This window comes from Schistocerca nitens, chromosome 5 (assembly GCF_023898315.1).
Source record: "Schistocerca nitens isolate TAMUIC-IGC-003100 chromosome 5, iqSchNite1.1, whole genome shotgun sequence".
NCBI classification, from domain to species: domain Eukaryota; kingdom Metazoa; phylum Arthropoda; class Insecta; order Orthoptera; family Acrididae; genus Schistocerca; species Schistocerca nitens.
This window is the reverse complement of record NC_064618.1, coordinates 324,232,052-324,257,358: the sequence shown is the minus strand read 5'-3', so window position 1 is coordinate 324,257,358 and position 25,307 is coordinate 324,232,052. Positions and strand designations below refer to the sequence as shown.

The following is a 25,307-nucleotide window of genomic DNA, read 5'->3' as shown; positions in this document are numbered from 1 at the left end:
GGGCCACTCGTGTACCCTTGATGACTGCACGACACAAAGCTTTACGCCTCGCTTGGACCACCTGTCAACAGCGACATTGTACTGTTGATGACTAGAAATATGTTGCCTGGTCGGACGAGTCTCGCTTCAAATTGCATCAAACGGATGGACGTGTACAGGTAGGGGGACAACCTCAGGAATCCATGGGCCGTGCATGTCCGCAGGCGACTGTTCAAGCTGGTTGAGGCTATGTAATGGTGTGGGGCGTGTGCAGCTGAAGTGATAAGGGACCCCTGATACGTCTAGATACGACTCTGACAGGTGACACGTACATAAGCTTCCTGTCTGATCACCTGCAGCCATTCATGTCCATTGTACATTCCGACGGATTTGAGCAATTCCAGCAGGACAATGCGACACCCCACACGTCCAGAACTGCTACAGAGCGGCTCCAGGAACACTCTTCTGAGTTTCAACACTTCCGCTGGCCACCAAACTCCCTAGACATGAACATTATTGAGAATACGTGGGATGCCTTGCAACCCCATCGTACTCTTATGGATTTATGATCAGCCCTGCAAGATTAATGGTGTCAGTTCCCTCCAGCACCACTTCAGACATTAGTCGAGTCCTTGCTACATCGTGTTGCGACACTTTTGCGTCCTCGCGGGGGAGCTACACGATGTTAGGCAGGTGCACCAGTTCATTGGCTCTTCAGAGTAGTTATCGTACTTTAATTGCGATAGGAAAATTGCCCTAGGCATTAAAAGCTTTTTTACGAGGCGTGTCTTTTAGGTAAGTACCGTTTTCAAATTTAAAAAAAGACGTGCTAAGATTCCTCAATAAATTTATTTTTACTTGAAAGCCTGTACCTAGATGGTAGTCACTGCGCGCAAGATCGGGGCTGTACGGAGGATGATCTAGAGGTTTCCATCGAAAAGATGTGATGAGATCTTTGGTCTGATTCGCCACACGCGGGCGGACATTGTCTTGCAGCAAAACGATGCCCTTGCTCAACTTAAAAAAAAAAAAAATGGTTCAAATGGCTCTGAGCACTATGGAACTTAACATCTGTGGTCATTAGTCCCCTAGAACTTAGAACTACTTAAACCTAACTAACCTAAGGACATCACACACATCCATGCCCGAGGCAGGATTCGAACCTGCGACCGTAGCAGTCGCGCGGTTCCGGACTGCGCGCCTAGAACCGCTAGACCACCGCGACCGGCATGCGCAACTTCCATGGACTGTTGCTTTGATTCTGGTGTGACGTAGGCCACCCATGTTTCATCGCCCGTAACAATTTGGGTTAAGAAATCATCACCGTCGTTGTGATACCGCTCAAGGAAAGTCAATGCACTGTCTAAACTTTTGGTTTTTTGCACATCCGTCAACATTTTCGGAACCCAACGTGCGCACAATTTTTGGTAATTCAAGTGCTCGGTCACAATTCCATACAAAACACTACAAGAAACATTAGGAAAAGTCATCCCGCAAGGAGGAAATCGTAAAGCGTCTGTTTTCTCTCACCTTATTGTCCACTTCCTGTGCCAAACTTTAATTAACGACCGAAGGACGCCCACTCCGTTCTTCATCATGCACATTTGTGCGGCCATCTTAAAATGCTCTCACCCACTTTCTTACCATTCCATCACTCATAATGTTTTCTCCGTATACTGCACAGATCTCACGATGGATATCGATCGCTTTTAGGCCTTTAGCACTAAGAAATCTTATAACAGCCCGTACTTCACAGTCGGCGGGACTCATGATTATCGGAGGCATCTTAAACACTCAGTACACAACGTAAACAAGGAAGAATCAGACTGTAATGGCGCCAGTGCGTAGATTAAGGTACAGGCTTTCATGTAAAAATAAAATTATTGGTATATCTTAGCACGTCTTTTTTAATTTCAAAATGGCACTTACTTAAAAAACACGCCTCGTGCTTTACAAAATGTTTATTTAATAAATCACTGAACTCTCCTGATCGACTCATTCTGCTGTTGCTGTCTCTGTTGACAACACACTACTGCCCGCCTCCTTTACATTGGCGGGCCGCCTCTCCTGACATCTAGTGGTCAGTTCCACATTACATAGCACTGTCCGGATATTTTTGATCAGATAGTGTGTCTCTCTTTTCCCCTTTTCTCCAAATTTCCCATCGAGCGAAGTGGTGTAGTCATTAACATGCTGGATTCGTGTTCTGATCGGCGCTTCAGATCACAGAGCATCCAGATTAAGGTCATTCCCCGTAAAACAAAATTCTGCCGTGATTCCTTTGAAAGGAAGCGGCAGATTCCTTCCCGACCGTTCGAAAACCCGAGCTTCTATTAACTTCATCATGGCGGGAAGTTGCATCCTAAACTTCTTTCCTATTGCCAGGTTTTAGACCTATGAAGTAACGCTCGGTGGCTCAGTGCTGAGATGACAGTTTAAAGATCCATGTCTCGGCTTCGATCTTCACTCCGCTCTAAGAATTTTATCTACCGCTAATCGCTTCTTTCACCTCTGCCAATGTTTGTTAACGTCAAATATGCCAAGTTACGATTAGTAAAGCACTGTGGTGTTGAAACCGACATTCATACTTATGTCAGCTTTACCTTTTCTTTTTTAAGGGAAACAGAACAGTGTGACTCAGATCGTTGTGTCTTTAATCCCATATTAATGTTGTTTGAGATGAAATATTTCTTCTTTTCGTTGAAAGCTTTCGAAACCGAGTTAATTCTGCTCATAAGATTTATCTTGCTTCGGATATATGAAAAGTATCTGCATCATACTGTGTCCCTCACAATTGCCTTGACTTTTTATTTGTTCGTTTACAATCCAATTTCTTTTGGGTTTCTAGCACATTCCAGCAAGAAATGCAATATCATTCACAAAACACTAAAGGTCCATTCTATATGCTTTTACAGTATTTAGTACTCGTACTTCTTCGTCCCCCAATTTTTCTCTTACGTCATCTGAGACTTATTGCGAGGGAACCCAAAATAACTTGATGAAAGTGAATACTCTCGTCTGATTCCTCTTTGTATCTATGTCTCTTGCCAGAGCTCGATACGTTCTTACAAAGCTTTGTACATATTCCATGCCACGTTTAATTCGTTATATTTAACATGTATCTCGTTCAACGCCTGATAATCTTGTTATCATTTCATAATGTCAAATTCTTCCTCAAAGTCTATGAAAGCTACAATGGCATCTATCTTTTCCTTAATCGGTTTCTACGATTAATCTTAGCGATATGATAATGTCCACTGCACCCATACATTTCCTGTACCGAAACTGATTTTCAGATAGCGACTTTCCCATTATCCTTTGACTTGCCGGGCGCGCGCTGCTTCGCTCGCGTAGGCTGTACGTTCTGCGCAGATTTTTCTTCTTTTTCTTTAATCGACTTTTTATGTTGTTCACAAATGCAACGCCTCCTAAACTTTTCGCTCTAATTAAGGCCACAGAAGCACGGTCTTTTCCGAATGTACTTCTGACCAAAAAGCGATTCTGGTAGCTGCAGTAAGAGGTCTTTGTTACTCCTGCGGTGAAATTTCCATTAACACTTTCATTCCTTGACACGTATTCATTCCTTGACAGTCTTCATAGATTTAGCCTTAAGTTTTTTTAAATATAACAAAATATTTTCATACAAGTTTTCATTTTCCTAAAGCACTGAAACAAATGGCCGGCCGCTGGTGGCCGAGCGGTTCTGGCGCTACAGTCTGGAACCGCGCAGGTTCGAATCCTGCCTCGGGCATGGATGTGTGTGTTGTCCTTAGGTTAGTTAGGTTTAAGTAGTTCTAAGTTCTAGGGGACTTATGACCTCAGCAGTTGAGTCCCATAGTGCTCAGAGCCATTTGAACCATTTTTTTTAAACAAATGTTTCTTATTACTAACCGAGAAGCCAAATACAAATTTCACAGATTTAGTTTCAAAAAATGCTTCAGCAATCAAACATTTCCATAAAAACTTTCCTCCACTACTCTACCCTCTTAGGGGCTGAATTTCCAAAAACACTGAAACACGTACTTTTTTATTTCTAACCAAGAAGCTAAATGCTAATTTTCTTTTATTTAGTTTTAAAAATGGTTTCATAATTAAATAATTTGATAGAAATTGAATTTTCAAAACACTGAGGCATATTTTTTATTTTTTTTCTAACCGAGAAGTCAAACACCAATCTTCGTAGATGTAGCTTTATAAATGCTTTAGTAGTTCTTTGATAATAATTTATTTTCAAAATCTTTCACTCAGTATTTCCTCCTTATACGGATTAATTTCCAAAAATGGCAAAACACGTATTTTTTATTCCTTACCGAGAAACCAAATACCAATTTTCGTAGTTCTAGCTACAATGTTGCTTTAATAGCGACATATTTTCAAAAAACCTTTCGTCTCCTATTTCACACCCTTAGGGATGGAATTCCCAAAAATCCTTTCTTGAATGACACCGACAGTACAAGATCAACATACTCTCCAAATTTCAGGTTTCTATTTCCAGTGGTTTGTTCCGGGTGATGATGTGTCAGTTAGTCAGGACATTGCCTTTAATATAATAGATTACTTAATAAAACTAGACTCACTAACGAATTTAGACCATAGGACGGTCCTAAATAAAATCTCCTTTATGAGCCACCGTGTTTTATGATCGTGTCTCCTAGCCAGTTACCATGTCTGACACATTGTTTCAAACTGAATATCTTAACTACAGTGCAAGAAAGAACTCGTGGAACAATAGTCAAAAAACAACATTGCAAGTGTGTACTTGACATCTACGTCTACATCTATGCTCTGCAAGCCACCGTGGGGTGCATGGCAAAGGCTACGTCCCGTTGTACCAGTTGATAAGGATCTTGCTGTTCCATTCACATATGAAGCGCGGGAAGAATTAATGCCTCAGTGCGTGCAGTAATTGTTCTAATCTTTTACTCACGATACCTGTGTAAGCGATACGTAGTGGGGGGGGGGGTAGTATATCCCTAGACTAATCAATTATGCCGGTACTTTCCGGCATTACAATGCCGTCATTGTCAAACATCTTTGAAACTTGATGCTCCTGTCGCCGCTAGACCAACATAAAGAATTACTGTGTTTCAGGAAGGGGTCTCCGAACCAGTTATAATGTCTGACACGCTGCTTCAAATTTATCATCAAGATATAGTGCGGAAAAGAATACGTGCAATACTGGTCAAAAGATAACTTTGCGAGTCCGCACTTCAAGCAACCGGCACCACAATACCGTCATTATCAAACATCTTTGAAGCTCTATACACTCTCCGTCACTAGGGCAATGAAAACTGTTGTTCAAAAAGACAGAAATCACACAATCGCACATAAAACTTTTTACTGCCACACGTACACCAGTTATATGCTAACGTTTTCATTTGTACGTGCTCGAGTGTTTTAAAAGACAATTAAAACACCGCTTCTTACCTCGCAGTTTATTTGGTATTAAACCGAATGTGAAGAAGGGGTAGTAAACAGCTTCGGAGAAGCTACAGTTCACATGAGCCGTAGAAAGTCGGCCGTGCTAGAGGCAACCTGGTTACGACGGGCGCCTTAAGACGTTAGCGGTTCAGCATTTCTCTTTGCTTCACCTTCAGACGCGCGAGTGTATAAGAGCCTGCGTGAACGCAGCCTGCCTGCAAAGCGTCAGCTGCCTTGCTGTTGTTCGGACGTGTGCCATGGCATTCCTCTTATTCCTGCTGTACGGATTCGCGATTGCAGGTGCGATTAACCTCGCACACGCCCAGGTACGTGCCAGCTGAAGTATGTGGAGTGGAGTTAGGTGCTCGCAGTGCTAACTCACCATATATTACTGCTTTGGTGAATACGTGGACTGTTTCCTATGTCATTTGCATATCACGACAGTCGGTTCTTCCACGTAGCGCGCTCAGGGATTATCAAATACATTATCATGGAACCGGAAACACTTTATTTTCTTCGGCAGTTCGTACACTGAATTACAGTGAAAGTAAAGACGTCCACGCTTCGCTTTGGTCTTTGTTTCATCCGCTTTCGATTTCGCACTGCATAGTAATCTCTTATGTGCCGAACGTGTAACATTTATTCTGAAACCGGTGGTTGGAGCTTTCTGTGTTTCACCTTTCCTACTTTGCCACCTCAACATACAGTAGATACATTGCGTGTGATAACAGATATGTGCATAGGTATCCTCTTTCCATACACAACTTTAAGCTGACGCTCATTCGTTGATAGTATGAGATGGTAATTTCTCAGAAAGTAAGCAGTACAGCAACAGCATGAATATTATGATTTGCAGATGCACTGTTCATCAGTTTCAAGTTTACTGGAAGGGAATCGGTAAACGACTTCATTCGTGTCAGCAGGATCATCTGATTTAGAATCTGTTTGGAGTAACAGCATAAAACCTTGCAAACAGAAACACTGGCTACAGCCATGTGTTGACAGTTAAGGACGATATTGTAATCACACGGATAATGCTTCAACGATGAATCGACAACTTATTGCCTTTATAAAACAAGCTGTGAAACTTTATAAACAATAAGATAGTGCACGACCACTTTGGTAATAGTATTTTCTTATTTTGATTCCCAGATCCTCCTGCATTCAGTCTGACGGGCAAACGGATACCGGTATTTGAAACTGTGCCTGGAAGAATTTTCCGCTAGAAATTGTCTTCAAAATTTCGTAAGGTCTTTCGAGATCACGTGATCAAATTTTCGCAGGTCGAAATAGTTTTTAGTATGGGAATGAGTCGGTCAGTCTCTCTACTTACCAGTTCGCATCATATTCCGTTTATCGCGAAGAAACTGTGAACGCAAAACATACCGAAAATGGATACTAAATCTTATTATCTCTAATATGCATTGACTCACAAAAAAAACTCTTATGTACAAATGGACGTAATAAAATTTACACAGCAAGTTATATTGTGCCAACTGCTGCTGAGAAACATCTAGAAACGAAAATTTATCTGTAACACCTAGCGCTAAATGCTATGCAACGCACACATATTTAGAAGCTAATAGTGACCATGTGTAAAAATGTGTCCACTGCAGATCATATCAGAATCAATAGGATTATATAAAAAACAACCTACTGTAACAAATCATTTAAACTGTGGATGCCTAGCGTCATGTCGCAGTAGTGTGTAGGTGAGAGACGGTGGGTTGGTGCCGAGATGGAACCAGCAGTTTAATGCTTATGCTGCTATTAAACTTCGACTTATTGCTAGAGTTAAATGTTAACCTTCGTTACGCCTACCACATTAAAGTGGTATTCCATCTCATTGAATGGTTCCTTATGATAAGGACACTGAAAACAGCGAAAAAATGGGAACTATGACATCAATATTCTTTCGCTCGCGACCAGATTTAGAGACGTGTGTACAGTAACATGTAACAATCGTACTATTAAATATGATGTGTAACCGCCAATCATTGCATGTACTTTTAACATGATAAGTATGAAGAGTTATTAAGCCGTAATTATCGTAGTTTTGCAGATCTCTCACAAAGCGATAGGGTAATTTAAGCAGTCAACCGAGAAAGAAAGTAGGATTCGTTTAGCATCGAATCAAGCGCGAGATACAACGCTACTGTAGATACACTAGGTAGTATTGACAAGAAAATGCATTGTGCACAACGGCAAAACATTTATACACGGAAATCGGGTACTATTTGACTGCAAGTAGTACTTTCCTTCCACAAAAGCTACAATGACAAAAACGTGAAAAAAAGGGAGAAACTGAAGAGAGAAAGTGAAAGCTACTGCTGTGGTCTTGCAGCAAGCGCGCTATGAATTAAATGATATACAGTAAAATAAGATGTCACAAAACTGGAGATTCATGGTTATTAACATTACAGTACCATAGCACATATTCTAACAAGAAACGAAAGAAGCTCAGAAATTATGTAGTCGATAAGACCGTAAAAGAGGCAATGATAAGAAACAAAATTGTGGGAAATGAGAAGAATTAAAAGTATTATGAGAAGTGAACTTTAGCTAAGAAAGAGTAATCGTTGTCATTGTGTATATGCTAACGTTTGTATTAGCTGTGACAATAAAGGAAGTGTAAGGCTGAAACAAAAAATTCATTTGCGTAAGTCTCTCCACAAGGATTTAATGTCACGACTCATTTTTTAGAAGAGCGAAATGCACACAATGAAATAAATGCAGAATATACGTCTTCTGGTCTTAAACGTGTCATCGCAGTTCTAAATGTTTATTTGACATATTTCGGCAACCAATTCGTCAATTAAAATTTAAAAATGGTGTTGCTGAAGATGCTTGCGTACTCGGGAACCAAAATACTGCCGTTTGCCAAATATGCCCCCTCTTAAAATAAATGCTTTGCTTAAGTAATAAACTGAAATTACTTAGCCAACATAAAATAAAAGAAGTTGCCTTTCACAGTTTTCGCGTTCTGTTTTGTTGGTAGCGCTTGCGCGCTAGTCCTACGCCTTCAAAAGCTGAGGACAGATGCCGATTCAGTAGCAAGCTGGAAGCTGTACGCGGATGAAATGAGGGAGTAGTAAAGTGCTTGTTTAGCACCTGCCAGCCGTTACACCTGGGTTGGCTGTGATGTTCCTACCGTCTTGACGTGAATTTACTTACTGTGATAGTCGAAAAAGAAGGCGGATATGCGTGTTAAATTAATGTAATAAAATAGTCTGTTACTTACAGCGTGCGAAATGGCTGTGATTTCCAATGTTATGCGCGTGAAATTGATTTTGTTCGCCGTTATTTGTTTTATACTGTGGGAAGCATTAAGGACTGTTCCAAGTTTATCTTCAATTACTAACGCAGTAAGTTCAACCCCTTGTGTTATATGACAGCATACATTTGTTGGCTTACAGTTCTCATTCTGCAACTGACAGTAAAACCTCGAAAACATAGTAGATATTTGTTATGCCTTATTTTTCACAATCAGTGAAAGAAATACAGTGAATTTTCTGTTAGTAAGGTGGAGGGCGGGGGGAGGGGGGGGGGGGTGAGAGGAAGGGGAGGGGGAGCATCGCACATCAGTGTAATTGATCTATATAGAGCAAAACATAAAAAGAAGTATGATCTTGTTACAACACATGGCATTATAAACGAAACTTGCGTTTTACAATCATATACCAAACTTGTGTGTAGGCTCCCTCTATTGCTTTGTGAAAAACCAACATGTAATTTTAATGAAAGTTGTTAAGTGTTGAAATTTTTACTAGTATTAAATAATTAATTTCAGGATGACTGAACTGTTTAGATGTTTTATTTAATTTCTCTTGTTAGTTTACAGTATTGGTTTGCTTTTCCAGGGCCCTGCTTCACTTGACCATGGTGGTCTTGTTTCTCTGAGAACACCTCTCAGTCCTGTTGAAGTTGCTGTTTACTATGAAGCATTGTGCCCAGATTCACGAAGTTTCATTACAAGGCAGTTACTGCCTGCATTCTTGAAAGGCCCTGGTTTGATCAATCCTGTTCTGATTCCATATGGGAAAGCTGAGGTAAGCAATTAATGACGAGTATGAGATATAATGTGCCACGTGTTGTAGAAAATCTTATCTAGTAAGTGGGCCCTCGGAGAATACTGTGTAGGTATAAGGCATAATACTCAGAATATTGCAGAATATGCATTTGTAAATATAAATTGTCTGGAAAATGCTAGAGTTGTCATTAATAAGATATTCCAATGTTTTTCTGTCTACAGCTTTCACTATATTTTTTAAATCAATACCTGTGTTTAACAATGTTTCAAATCATTGTACGATTCTAATTTATGTTAAATTAGATGTACTTTTCATTGCAATTGGCCTATAGTGAGGAGATCTTCAAGGATATAGAACATGTCAGAACAACAAGAATACACAACGAATTTTTACAACGAAAAACAAATAAGAGTATACTAATGTACCTTCCACAGATCTCAAGTGGAATGATTGTCGCCGGCCGCGGTGGTCTCGCGGTTCTAGGCGCGCAGTCCGGAACCGTGCGACTGCTACGGTCGCAGGTTCGAATCCTGCCTCGGGCATGGATGTGTGTGATGTCCTTAGGTTAGTTAGGTTTAAGTAGTTCTAAGTTCTAGGGGACTAATGACCACAGCAGTTGAGTCCCATAGTGCTCAGAGCCATTTGAACCATTTTTTTGATTGTCATGGAGATGGTCTGAAGCAGAAAAAACATATTTTCATTTATAATGTAATAAACAGGTAATAGACGAATCATATCACAACACTACACTGAATTTATGCAGAAGTCAAGGTTGCACTAATACTTCGATTATTTTATATTATTAGTTGCCGCCCCCCCCCCCCCCCACACTCACACACAAGTAGTTTCTACTAAGAAATTCATCTGTGTTGACCACCAATAAGTCCTATAAGATCCTCTTAAATTGAACTTCATTGGCAGTTAAACTTTTTATTGCTGCCGGAAAGTTATTGAAAATGTGTGTTCCTGAATAATGGACACCTTTTTGGACTAAAGTAAATGACTTCAAGACTTTGTGAAGATTATTCCTACTTCTAATATTGATTTCATGTTGGTTTGAAAAACAGATATATATTAATGGAAGATTTCATTAAGGAAGAAATTATTTGAAAGTAGTAACTAATGCCCCTAGTTCCCTAAACAGGCCTCTGCAAGTTTACGTTAAAATGAACAGTCGGGATTGCAAAAATTGAGCGGTTTCGGCTTATATACAAGCCATTTTCAGAATTTCTTGGCCCCCTATGGCTGGTGCTGACGGCTCCTCGGATTTCTCAGTGTACCACAATTGTACACTGCAGTGTTTCCACGAGAGATCCGAGGCACCATCAACACCAGCCGTAGGGAGCCAAGAAATTCTGAAGATGGCTTGTATATAAGCCGATACTGATCAATAAAGAAATATTATTGCAATCTCGACTGTTCATTTTAATGTAAATATAACATCGGGTCACTGCTCTCCATACACTGCATCATCAAAACCTCTGCAATTTGTTCTTGAGTTTGCACCACAAATAATTCTTACACATTTTTATACCCAGGAATTCATTAAATTAATTTGAATTCTAGTAATACACAACATCCACTAAAAGCTTTTCAAAAACATTTGCAGTAGAATAAATTTGAATGACTGCTTTCCCTATTCACTTGCTGACATACAACCAATGTGTGTTACCCTACTGTATACATTTATTCTTCCCAAGCACTGTGGCATCAATGTTGTTTATTGAAGAAAGGATCTGTTCAGCACAGTATCGATTATTGACAAATTGTCATGTGCAGTTCCAAATGTGTGTCATTGATTTTACAGTAAGCTTTTAAACACTAACTGCAGTGAGGCCAACAGTAGCCTCAGCAGAGCCGTCTGCTGTGGCTTCAGGCCTGGTGTCAGTCACACATAGAATTGTGTATAAAATGGTCTTTTTACGCAGCAACACTGTGAATGTTGGTGCGATGAGACAATTAAAAAATACTTGTAACTGTTGTTGTTATTAACATAGTTCATTTGAGTGTGTGATTCTGAGCAACATGACACAGTGGTTAACACACTGGATTCATGTTTGGAAGGGTGGGGCTAAATTCCCATCTGGTCATGCAGATTGAGATTTTCTGTGGTTTTTAATTTGTTTTAAGGTTAATGCTGAAATGATTTCAGTGGTCAAAATTAAAGAAAGTCAAAGCTGATTTATATTTTCCTTCCCTTCCAACCTGGACTTCTGTTCATTGTCAGTTTGTAATGAATTCATTATCAACAGAACATTAAACCATAATTTTCCATCCCTCAGTTTTTAATGATGAATGTCCATAAGTTTATGTACATGCATTGAGCATCATTATTTGTGTACCAGCTAATAATTGGGTGGTGCCCCCTCACATTCACACAAAATATAATGATCTGTCATCCTTTCTTGAATTTGGATCATTGTTATGTTGGCTAGAGTATGATACTACATCCGGCCTCCCTGCCCCCCCCCCCCCCCTCCCAAAAAAATATAAAAAAAATAAAAAATTCTTGGCTGACAGACTGATCCGTAGTCTAACAAATGTTTTGGTTACATTGAAAGTTGATGATTCTGTTGTGAGTTGCCAAAATCAACGAATATGAGGACCACATAAAGGTTATAACAGACTGACCTGTAACATAATCTAATGTTTGCGTTCACGCAACATGTGTTTCATCATAAAAACTGAAATGTAAATTCCGGAAACATATATTAGAAAATGAACAAAACTCTTGAATATTTTGATGCTAGTATGTATGTGGGGCATTCAATAAGTAATGCAACACTTCTTTTCTGAAAGACATTTGGTTTTATTCATGAATCCAGTACACCATATTATTTCCTAGTCTGTTGGCTAAAAAACCCTATTTTTCAACATAATCTCTGTTCAATGGCCTTCTGCCACCTTACTGAGAGGGCCTTTGTACCCACATGGTACCACTCTACTAGTTGACGATCTTCAATGCTCTGATTTTCTGCCAAAACAAACTCAGTGACATCTCGCTGCTTCGGATGCACCTGCTTCACAAATACCATTTTGAAGGCTACATATAGCACCGGCATCTGTCAGAACTTCATGAAACTATTTAGGCTGAAATTGGAATATTCCAAAATGTTCGACAACAATTTCTGCTTTTTTTATTGAAACTGGCCAATGAAAAAGAAGGTATTGCATGACATTTTGAACCCATTTGTATATGCAAGAGAGTGTCCACTACATAACTTCTACATTTATGTAAGTAACACAATTTCATAACAACTTTCAAGTTGGATGTAAAACAATTTTTCTGTGGTTTCCTAGCTTTAACTTACTGAACATCTCAGTCGTAGAATTTCAGCTTGTCACAAATCTATTTGCATTTCAGAATATAAAAATCTGAAACAAATAACATGTAAAACAGAGTAGGATCACCTAGTTACTAGATAACAAAACAGAACAACTAGGGAACAACATCATAATTCATCATTATTCTGTTTTTGTATGTGTAAACCTTCTCTGCTTGTTTCTGTTAAGGCCACTATTACGTGTACATTTCAAAACCAAGTCTGCTTGACTGACAAGTGTGTTTCTTCCATTGCACAGTATCAGTGTAATGGTATAGGTAGTGATGGTAAATGCATGAGAAATAAATGAAAGTTCTATTCAAAAGGTGAAACTCAAAATGGAACAGTAATAGTACATCAAGACTAACGAAGTCAAGCTTTTGGGATAGTGTTACCATCGTCTCTAACAAAAAGCTAGGGGGAAGGGAAAACATGGGAAGATTATAAATAGTGGTAGGATGGAAACTGATTCAATAAAGAAAGAAATATGTCCAGAGAACAACGAAGGATACATAGAAAATGTTAAGAGAAATGGACAAAGAAATAGCATTTGGTGGTTTAATATTCATAGTCTTTTTGTCTTTTGTGTATTTGATGGCACTATACCTTAATACTGGATGTCTGTGTGTATAGCTTTTATAGACTTTAAAAAGGCAGTTTATTCAGTTAGCTATCCTGCTGTTATGCAAGCCTTATTTGAGCAAGGACTAGACTATGTTAAAGTTCTGTGCCATATGTATGAAACTTCTACAGCTGATGCCAGTGTTAAATAACCATCTCAAGAGTTTCCAACTCACAGAGGAGTGAAACAAGGCAATTTCATCCCTCCCGTGGTGTTCTCCACCATTTTGGGAGGGATAGTGTCAAAATTGAACTAGGAATAAAATGGAATTGGAATCATCAGGAAGAAGCTTTAACAACTTGAGATTTGTAGATGACATTGTGCTCTGGCTAAATGATATTGAAGAATTACAGATTTTGGTATTGGATCCTACTTCAGAATGTCAGGCATTGGGAGTGAACATAAACCTTTCGAAGACAAAAGTTATGTCTATTAAACAGTGCACAGTAGAAAATCTATAACTCAAAAATATGCTACTGTACAATGTCAGAAAGTCCAATTATTAGAGACAATGATCAGTTTATCCACTATAAAAAACTATTATCTCATAGAACCATATCAGCACTCGCATGCCCCTATCAACAGTTCAGTGGCAAAGTTAATTATTTCTTTTAGGCACAAAACACAGTTCATATTTACATGAAATGTCATGGTTCACACTTAGTTCTAGCCTGTAGTTATTGGGAAAAATACACTATGATTGTTCATTTAAGTCACTCTATAATGAGAATTGCCTTGTCCAACAGTATCTCACTCCAGTGACAATGACATCACACACATTCTTGTTAACACAGCCCAGTGTCACTTGAAAGTTATTAAACATTAATGTTATGTAGGTTCAAGAATATAGGTGCATATAGAACATGATGCATTGTAATGATGTTAGTCTACACTAGGAGCGTACCCAACATGGGTATTACTAACGAGCCAAGTGACAATTGTGAGTGATACCTGCGTACTTAAATATGGCCATAAGAATAAACTGTTATTTTGTAAACTGCATCATGCTTTTAAAATAGGCTAGATCTTACTGTTATGGATAAACTGACAGAATTAATGTGAGTTTGGCTTATCGAAAATGTTATTTGTTAGAAATTTAGAAAAATACATGCTACTGGCGGAAGTAAAGCTGTGAGGATGGGGCGTGGATTCGTGCTTGGGTAGCTCAGATGGTAGAGCACTTGCCCGCGAAAGGCAAAGGTCCCGAGTTCGAGTCTCGGTCCGGCACACAGTTTTAATCTGCCAGGAAGTTTCATATCGGCGCACACTCTGCTGCAGAGTGAAAATCTCATTGTGGATACATGAACATTAATATCCTTCTACAATATGTCCTTTTTGTATACATGTGTGAGAGCCATATTCCAAATTACAATTACAATTTATGATATATGATGTTATTAATTAGCAAGTTAGTGCTGTATGTCATTTAGTACTACAGAAAAATTAAAATTGCAAAAGGCAAAGATCAGAATCTAACAATAGGTAGGTGGTGGTGATAACTTAATTGTTACAATATTGGTGATTGGTAACCTATATAACTAACCTAGTCTTTTAAACTTTGTTACGTAAGTTGAGTGAATTTTTAGAATTATATAAATGGAATTGTTTGTATGGAAGGAGTTACTCATCTTTTTATTCATTTGTGTGCAGACCAGAGAAACACCAACTGGTTACGAATTTACATGCCAACATGGACCCGTAGAATGCCAGGGTAATAAAGTGCATGCTTGTGCTGCTGCCATCATTGGAAGTAAAGAGATGCAAGTGAAATATGTAGCATGCATGATAAGCAATAACATGAATCCAGAAGAAATTGGAGAAAGGGTGAGTCATCTGATTGAGTAAATTGACACGTAGTCACCTCTTTTGAAAATAATGTGTAGCTGTTTTGTAACTATACATATAAGGTACTTAAACTGATAGATTTACTGGAAACAGTTATCAGCATGAAATGAAACTGTTTCAACTAAAGAAACTCTAAAATTGCTCTTGAATGTGAAAGAATTGCTGGTAAAAATCTTTAGTGGAATATAATGGAAGGAGTAAAGCTAACAATTCATCATAGTTGAGGTCTTGAGTAGTCAATATGCATAAAAATTAAAATACTGCTAAACTATCGAATAATGTTCTTCTAACAGAATACACATACAACTGCGTGGCTACATTGCCACTGCCGATGGTGCTGCAGCTCGAAGAAGCTGCAACTCTGAAGGAGGACTCGTGAGAAAGCATGGCAAAATTTTCAGTCTTGTTTGTGTGCCAACTGACCTATCAATGACTCAGCAGTATGGTGAAATGTTATCTTTACTCCTTCCTATATTAATAAAGTAATACATTGATCTCAATAACCAGCTTACTTAAATGGCGAAATTTGTCTGTGTGTCGGGGGGGGGGGGGGGGGTTCCAATTACTCATATGTGATACATATGATCTGATGAGACAGAACATTATGAGCAGTTTGCGGCATGGATTCAACAAGTTCTTGACAGGTTTTTGGTGGTATGTAGCACCACATGTCTAGGCACAAATCATCCAGTTCCTGTAGAATGAGGGCTGGTGGTGTATGGGCACAGGGCTGGTATCCAATAACGTTAGACTGGTCCCATCAGGTTCAGCTCAGGTGAATTTTGTTGCCAAAACATTAAAATAATTCCACAGGTTGCCACGTATCCTGATTTGCAGAGTGGGCATGCCCTCAACTTCCATATTCTGCGATTAGATGTCCATCATCTTGTCACTTACTCATGGTTTCACTGCCCTGCAACCCTTTTTCTGTAGATGCTCACGACAGTAGCACATGAACAGCTGACTTCGTCGTTTCTGAGATGCTCATTCCCGGGTGCAAGGCCGTAACAGTCTGCCCTTTGTCAAAGTCTCTAACAGAAGAGGATTTCTATATTTGCAGCCCGTATAATCACTAGAATGATTTCCCATTCATCTCTGCTCCATTTATATCCCTTTCATTACGGTGTTACATGCTCTGTGTCACCAGGCAGCATTTAGTCGTGTGGTGGGCAATGTTTGTACTGTTTTCGCTCATCATTATATTTAATATTCTGTTTCTATCTTGTGCCTGACACAGGCAATGTTTAAACACTAGTTAGTGTAGCTTCTCATTGGATAATCCCGTATAATAGTAATTTTGTGCAGTGAAAAACAAAGAAAGAATTTAATTTCATAATACCTTTGTCTGCTAGAAATGCATTGAGAAATGGTCCATTGGCATCTCATACATGCTCATGTAACATAAAAGTGGCGCACCACACAAATGGATATGTATGTAATGCTTCTCTTCATATCTTCTGATGTGAGATGTAGGAATATTATGAATCTTTGTTATGTGGTGCAAATTGGACCTTCCAAAAGATTGCTTATATGTTTGTTCACTCATTCCCAGGTCAGTTTAAATCACTTCCCTACACACGATGCAGTGCTAATGGCTGCCATGCATAGATTGCCCATTTAAAAACTGCTTTTTGATAGTAAACAGCAAGACCATGTATGGATTTTGTTGATGTGAGAACACCAGAAAAAGGTGAAAAATTTGTCTTTTTCAGGGAAACCACAACATTGTAAATTGCTTGTAAATTTCTATGAGGTATTGAAACTAAACTTGAGTATTAGGCTGGAGTTAAGTTGAGTTGACAGGGCTATCTAGGGGACTGTAGTAGGGTCTATTGTAGATTAGATACGAAATAGTCTCACAACCTGACAGAGTGTAGTGTAGCCTGAGTTCTAGCTTAGGTTGTAATGTGACACTTTTATTGTGAGTTGGTGACATCAATGAAAGTGAATGGAAGTGAATGGAAGAAAATTGGTTGTGGTGACAGACTGTTCAGTAGTGCAGCCTGTGGTCTGGTAAGCAGGAATGAGACAGTTTGGCCATTCACTTGCAGCAATCACATTTAAAATAATTGTTTCAAAAACTTGTGAGGTATTTTCAGAATGTCTAGATTTCCAAGGTAGTGCCTAGACAAGAACTAAGAGTACAGCTTAAATTTTATGGAACATTCCATTTAATATGATAGCGTTTAGCACAACTGTAGTTCATTATGCCACCTCATATTTTTAAACACTTATGACAGTGGTTACTGGATGCAATTTTCACATTGATTCTGCTATCATGTCGAATCAGTCAGCACAACTGTTGCTAACTGCTATCCCATATTTTTCTTCAAATATAATTTTCAGTGCATTGTATGGAAATTTTTGTGATTGATATTCATACAAGATGACCCAAAAGTCTGTTTACATTTGAAAATTCAATAATGTAGGCAGAGAGGTAAAAATTGATAAACATTCTTGAGATGACATAGGGTTTTATTGAAACCAAAACAAAGTGCACATAATGACTGACAGATGGCACTTAATAGGATACAAAAGCAATAATTAGCATAAAAATTGATGTTTAGAAAAGACGATGTTCTTCAGAAAACATGCTAAACATCTCGGCTGTCTTTCATCAACAGTAACTGCAGTGAGGGACAAAGTTGTGAACAGCACTGTACATCATATCGAAAGGCATGGTGAGAAATGGCTGTTGGGTGTTGTTTTTTAGCATCCCCAATGGGTCAGCCATTGGTAGACTTGCGACTTCAAGTAACCCACTGATCACACGAATTGAGGTCTGAAGACCTGGACACCAGGCATGATGGAACTGATGGCTCAGCATGTGATCATCACCAAATGAGGTACGCAACAAATCTATCACCTGTGTAGCAATATGGGGTGCAGAGCAATTCTGCATAAAAGTCATACCTTCCAGCAGGCATTTATCAGCCAGACTAGGGATTATGCAATTCTGTAACATACTGGCATACCTTGCACTAATCACACTCACATTTTGTACACGATTCTCATGCAGCGTCACTAACATGTTGCTGTCAGCACCACCTGTTGGCATGTTTTTGCATTTGTTTTTAGTTTCAGTAAAACCTCATGTCACTTCAGGCATGTGTGTCAAGCTTTACTTCTCTACCTACTTTATTCCATGAAGTAATGCATTTTCAAATATTAACAGACTTTTGGTCACCCTGTAGATGTACATCTTAACTACATTTCAGTACATATGATTCTAATAAACACTAATCTCTATCAATTGACTCTGGATGTTTTCTTAAGTTTTACCATTATTTAATAAATTGATAGGTGTCTATTACCATGCATCCATGAAATGTGCACATTTTTGTAAGGGAGTTGAAAAGATGTAGCTCCACTGTTACATTTCTCAACAGCAGTGCAAGGTATCATATAGTGAAACTTCCTGGCAGATAAAAATGTGTGCCAGACCGAGACTCGAACTCGGGACATTTGCCTTTCACGGGCAAGTGCTCTACCATCTGAGCTACCAATGCATGACTCGTGCCCCGTCCTCACAGCTTTACTTCTGCCAGTATCTCGTCTCCTACCTTCCAAACTTTACAGAAGCTCTCCTGCGAACCTTGCAGAACTAGCACTCCAGGAAGAAAGGATATCGCGGAGATGTGGCTTAGCCACAGCCTGGAGGATGTTTCCAGAACGAGATTTTCACTCTACAGCGGAGTGTGCACTGATATGAATGAAAGGTCCCGAGTTCGAGTCTCGGTCCGGCACACAGTTTTAATCTGCCAGGAAATTTCATATCAGCGCACACTCCGCTGCAGAGTAAAATCTTATTCTGGAAACACTCTTTTATCATGTAGTATTTATCACATGTGTTTTATGGGGCAGTGTATAGTTACTAAAGAAAAGTTTTGGCAGCTTCTACCAAACTATAATCACATCTTAATTCTTGTCGAATTCTAAGGAGAAGAGTGCAACAGACATTTTTTGATTCCTTAAAATAGAGATCTTTAGTAATTCATAACATAGAATTAAAAATAGGGATTCAGTTTCTTTGTCTCTGAGTCGAGTGTGACTACATATATATTTACGTCACCAGATGAAAAATATATGTGTAAGTTCAAAGTCATTTTATTTGTTATAATGGAGATATCTTAATTTTAAACTGAAACATTTTTTGCTCTTTAGATAATTATTACAACTGCAATTTTGAAAATGGTCTAAAGGAGACATTGCAGATTGACAATGAAACATAGTATCTTTAAAAAAATGTGATGACAATACCTGAAAAGTTTTTTTACTATATTATGTGCATCACAACTACTGCAGTGCCCATTATAGTCAGAAAAATCTGCAAATAAATGTCATTTTCTTATTCAGACACTGAAATTGTGCTGCTTTAATTCAATGAAAATAGATGTACTCTATATAATTTACAGTATTTGAAAAATACACTCCTGGAAATTGAAATAAGAACACCGTGAATTCATTGTCCCACGAAGGGGAAACTTTATTGACACATTCCTGGGGTCAGATACATCACATGATCACACTGACAGAACCACAGGCACATAGACACAGGCAACAGAGCATGCACAATGTCGGCACTAGTACAGTGTATATCCACCTTTCGCAGCAATGCAGGCTGCTATTCTCCCATGGAGACGATCGTAGAGATGCTGGATGTAGTCCTGTGGAACGGCTTGCCATGCCATTTCCACCTGGCGCCTCAGTTGGACCAGCGTTCGTGCTGGACGTGCAGACCGCGTGAGACGACGCTTCATCCAGTCCCAAACATGCTCAATAGGGGACAGATCCGGAGATCTTGCTGGCCAGGGTAGTTGACTTACACCTTCTAGAGCACGTTGGGTGGCACGGGATACATGCGGACGTGCATTGTCCTGTTGGAACAGCAAGTTCCCTTGCCAGTCTAGGAATGGTAGAACGATGGGTTCGATGACGGTTTGGATGTACCGTGCACTATTCAGTGTCCCCTCGACGATCACCAGTGGTGTACGGCCAGTGTAGGAGATCGCTCCCCACACCATGATGCCGGGTGTTGGCCCTGTGTGCCTCGGTCGTATGCAGTCCTGATTGTGGCGCTCACCTGCACGGCGTCAAACACGCATACGACCATCATTGGCACCAAGGCAGAAGCGACTCTCATCGCTGAAGACGACACGTCTCCATTCGTCCCTCCATTCACGCCTGTCGCGACACCACTGGAGGCGGGCTGCACGATGTTGGGGCGTGAGCGGAAGACGGCCTAACGGTGTGCGGGACCGTAGCCCAGCTTCATGGAGACGGTTGCGAATGGTCCTCGCCGATACCCCAGGAGCAACAGTGTCCCTAATTTGCTGGGAAGTGGCGGTGCGGTCCCCTACGGCACTGCGTAGGATCCTACGGTCTTGGCGTGCATCCGTGCGTCGCCGCGGTCCGGTCCCAGGTCGACGGGCACGTGCACCTTCCGCCGACCACTGGCGACAAAATCGTTGTACTGTGGAGACCTCACGCCCCACGTGTTGAGCAATTCGGCGGTACGTCCACCCGGCCTCCCGCATGCCCACTATACGCCCTCGCTCAAAGTCCGTCAACTGCACATACGGTTCACGTCCACGCTGTCGCGGCATGCTACCAGTGTTAAAGACTGCGATGGAGCTCCGTATGTCACGGCAAACTGGCTGACACTGACGGCGGCGGTGCACAAATGCTGCGCAGCTAGCGCCATTCGACGGCCAACACCGCGGTTCCTGGTGTGTCCGCTGTGCCGTGCGTGTGATCATTGCTTGTACAGCCCTCTCGCAGTGTCCGGAGCAAGTATGGTGGGTCTGACACACCGGTGTCAATGTGTTCTTTTTTCCATTTCCAGGAGTGTAGTTTCATGCTGCTTCCTTTCCTATTAAAATTTGGAGCAGAAAACTCCAAATGACATGTTTCATTGGCCTCCTCATCATTAGTAGTTATATTTATGTTTGCCATATCTGATAATTGTTTGGTTTTAATATTTGTGAAAGTCAGTTTTAGCTCATTTTGATGAAATTAGACTAAAAGATTTTGTTAACTATTTCTCATTCGACCGGAGCTGGTCTGGGAGACAGTTTTCAATTGGGAGTGGGGTATCACCTACAAAACAAAACAAAAAAATTTCGGGTTGCTTTCAATGTAACAACGGGCATTGATATAGTATCAAATGTAGCAAGACACATTGAATAGTTGTTTTACCAAATTAAAAAAAAACATCAATTTTATGCAATTGATGTTATAATTGCTCTTTATTTCTTGTTCTCAAATCTCAAGTGTTCTCTGAAGTGCACTACTTCTTATTCTGTGTATCTGTAGTGAAGAAATGAATGATTCACTAATGAGAAGGCTTTTGTTAGGTCACAGAAATTGCTGTATCTAATGAGAAGATTCTCTTCTTTGCAAAATTTGCTAATTATATTTATAGTGGTTCCCTTTCTCAAAGCTATCCTATTAAAAAAAAATCTGTACTGTGAGGAATATTTACTTTGTTTTGTAGCAATCTTTTCAGATATTAATATAATACACATACAGTATCATCAACTGATATGAAAACCTTATTTTACCAGTTACTAATCATCATCATTATGAGTGATTAAAATTAGTAACGATCAAAATCAGTGCCAATGATTTGTATCAGTTGATGGTGGTACAAGAGGCCTATGCTTTTCAGTTACTTTGGAGCAAACTTTAAGGAGAGAGGTTGGGAAGTAATTTTCCATAATTTCTGTTGATCACCTTCTGAGCAGTGGGTTCTTTTTACCTTGAAATACTTTAGCGACATTTGGAAAATATCTAATTTTCCAGAACGAACTATAATCACTGTATATGAAATAAAATAATGTGCACTGTTGATTACACTGGTGCATACTCTGTCCCCTGCACTTGAATTTTTGTTTTTCTGAGGAACAATACCCACATCTTAACCCTTTAAGTGGGTGTGACAGATACATCCATCCATTCTCTGCTAATTCATATTGGGTTGGACGGTTATATCTACACATTTCGTTTCCGGCTTGTAGCTAGTGGGAATGATGAGTTATTGATCTGTCATTGAAACAGTGGTATTAGTTGACCCTCATCCAATAATAGCAGCTCTCTTCAGGCGACACGATGTATTCTGGGCTTGTTATAACATTTCCCACTCAACCACGCATCAACAGTATGTGTCCAGTGAAGCAGCCACAAAAGTGTGCCTTTTTCATCTGTAGTTACGGCACGATTAGTAAGTGATCTTTTGTAATGGCGCACTGTGCGAAGTTTCCTTGCATGCTGCACCTTGTTTTAAAATGTTTCACACTGAAAACTATGTGATATATTGTCACAGTAAATTTTTGTTAACTTCTGCAATATATCTTATCCATTCCCATCCAATATTATATTAAACTGAAAAATGAAAACATGAAGGAAAACTTTAACATGTGAGAAAAGTACACAGCACCACTGCGGTAAGGCATGCTGGCGCATCTTACCCACTGAGGAAGAGGTGCATGCACAAACTGCCCACTTAACAAGTTGAGTTTTTTTTTCCTGAAGGTCACCTTGTGCTGATACGCTTTCACGCCTAAATTAGATTTTACAACATTTATATATATTTCATTGAAACATGACATCTGTAATAGAAATTACAATATCAGAATTTTAAAATGAAATTTCGAAAGTTTCTTTGCTTTGAACCATGGCTCCAAATTTTTATTTGATAACAGAACACAATGCATTTGTGTTGCTTCTATACACAATTTATCTTGCTTTTTTTCTGAATACATTTTTTTATTTTTATTTTTTTATTAAAAATGAAACTCCTCCAGCTGTACTTAAGATTTCATATTTATTTGGCTACTAGTTTTGACGTTGCGTCAACGCCACCTTCAGACCCATACGCTCTGATGATACCAATTGTGTGGAGCAACGTCGAAACTAGTCATCAAATAAATATGAAATCTTAAGTACAGCTGGAGGAGTTTAATTTTCAATAAAAATTATACCAGGTGATGCCCCATCGTCATCCAATTTAAACATGGATGTACAAAGAAAAAAAATTTTTTATTGATTAACATTGTTTAACATACACTGCAAAAGTCAAGACTCCTGCCAAACTTCAGTCTAACTCACTATGCAGCTGCCTGCTTGTAGCAATAAAGATTGTATCATTTAAAGTAATCCATTTGGATGCACTATTAGTGTCTTTAAAACACATTTTCTTCATTCACAAGTACCCCCTTGGTTCACACTGTCTGTGAAATATCAAGATATTGAAAGAGGAGCTCCAGATACAAATCAGATAGATTTGGAATGTATGAAAGTATGCAATTATAAAAGACTATATTATGAGAAGGAAAGTCACTACCCACCATAACGGAGATGCTGAGTCGCAGATAGGCACAACAAAAATATTTTCACATTTTTTTTCTTTTTTTTCTTTTCTTTTCTTTTCTTTTCTTTTTGTTGTGCCCATCTGCGACTCAGCATCTCCGCTATATGGTGAGTAGCAACTTTCCTTCTCATAATATTGTTTCATTCCATCCTGGATTTTCCATTGTGTGATTTCAATTACAAAGACTGATGTTCAGATGTGGGGATGGCTACACAAATTGTGAAAACATTTAAATGTGGTTGTGAAGTTTTGGCATATAAGAGATGCATGTTTACAAACTTATCTTTCATTAGCACTCCTTTTTTTCCCCAAGAAAATGATGTCAGGTTAGGTCCATTATAGAATTGTATTCATTTTTACTGATTGTCTTTTTTGTGTAGTGTGTTCTTAGAGGGAGAATGACAAAAAACGAAATCCTCTGAAAACTACAAGACATTACTAAAAACTATGTGATATGTTTTATGAATTAATTTAAGAACCTGTTAAAGAACTTGATGACTCTCTGTTACAAAGCCTACTTTGAAATGGGATTACCGTGGTAATTGAAATAGGAACATATGCTTTGGAAGCGTACAGTGAAAATTGATTGCTCTATTACACAAAAACTTTTATTGTGCACATTTTGGAGCTTTCTCATGTATTTTTACAGATGTGGTGTCCATGTTTACTCCTGTTAGCATCTTGTTAGATCAATTCCCTTCTTTGCTGTTGTTATACTTGTAAATTGTCATATCCATTATGTTTTCTAACATGTGTAATTAGCTTTCCATTTTTTTTTATTTTTTTATTATTATTTTTAAGTGTGCCACCAAGCTCGGTATTGCTTGGGACCCAATTCTGCAGTGTTCAAGAGCAAGGGAAGGAAATGAGCTGCTAAAAGCAAATGGTGATGCTACCTATGCCTTGAATCCGAGTGTATCGTTTATACCAACAATAACACTGAATGGAGTAAGTAACACAAGAATGACATTTATTTCCTAGTTTAGGATAGTTTTAGGCTGCCCTGTACAGAGGTGTTTGAAGCCACATAGATATACAGTAATCAGTTTACAGTGCTCTATACTCAGATGGTTCGTGTTACATTTGTCTGATGCATCATAATGACCTGGAATGAGTCAGTTTTCAAGTTATGTATTGCAATTCATAATGGTTGCTTACTGTCATTATATAAATGAATTTTTTAAGTATTAAAAAAAATTAGATATAATTTTTGATTGCATTAAAATAACTCAAGTGGTATATTAATGATGCAGTGTAAGTGATAAAGTAATATGTTACTGGAATATGTGTTATAAGGGGTGTTGCAAACATACTATACAGGTGGTAGAGGATTCTAAACAGTATTTTGAGATACGGAATAGTAATTATTGACTCAAACAATAAATACTTTACGACAGTTCAAGATCATAGCAGCTGTTCGAAGCGATGAGTGGCAGTTGTACTGTACACAATATAATGTTGAATATTTTTGCTGTGTTGCTAAGACCTTGCCAACCAGTTCCTACTGGCATTTCATACAGCAAAAATTTCATTACCCTGGAGGAAAGGTGTCCACTAGAAAGAGATCTGACAAACACATGGGCTGTGTGACAAGACCCCTTCATATTCTAGTGATGAGTATGCCTGTTGTTTCAGTGCTCTCAGACAGTAATATCAAGGTAGGATGGTGCTCTGTTATGTTGAAAACATAACAACTTACAGGCAATGAAAGATAA

The 25,307-nt window shown here is 39.1% G+C and overlaps 1 protein-coding gene across 2 annotated transcripts in view; it reads left to right on the top strand.

Annotated features, from left to right (window-relative positions):
• Positions 1 to 5,572: 5,572 nt before the first annotated feature.
• LOC126259217 (gamma-interferon-inducible lysosomal thiol reductase-like) overlaps positions 5,573 to 25,307 on the top strand; it is a 31,815-nt gene continuing 12,080 nt past the window's right edge. The window contains exons 1-4 of one of the 2 annotated variants that reach the window (XM_049955819.1): positions 5,573 to 5,726; positions 9,261 to 9,449; positions 15,027 to 15,200; positions 24,394 to 24,540. In XM_049955819.1, the coding sequence (XP_049811776.1) occupies positions 5,658 to 5,726; positions 9,261 to 9,449; positions 15,027 to 15,200; positions 24,394 to 24,540 (579 nt within the window). In that variant the 5' untranslated portion in view covers positions 5,573 to 5,657. Of the gene's footprint in view, positions 5,727 to 8,434; positions 8,766 to 9,260; positions 9,450 to 15,026; positions 15,201 to 24,393; positions 24,541 to 25,307 lie in introns of those variants that run through there. The other variant, XM_049955818.1, reaches the window with a different exon arrangement.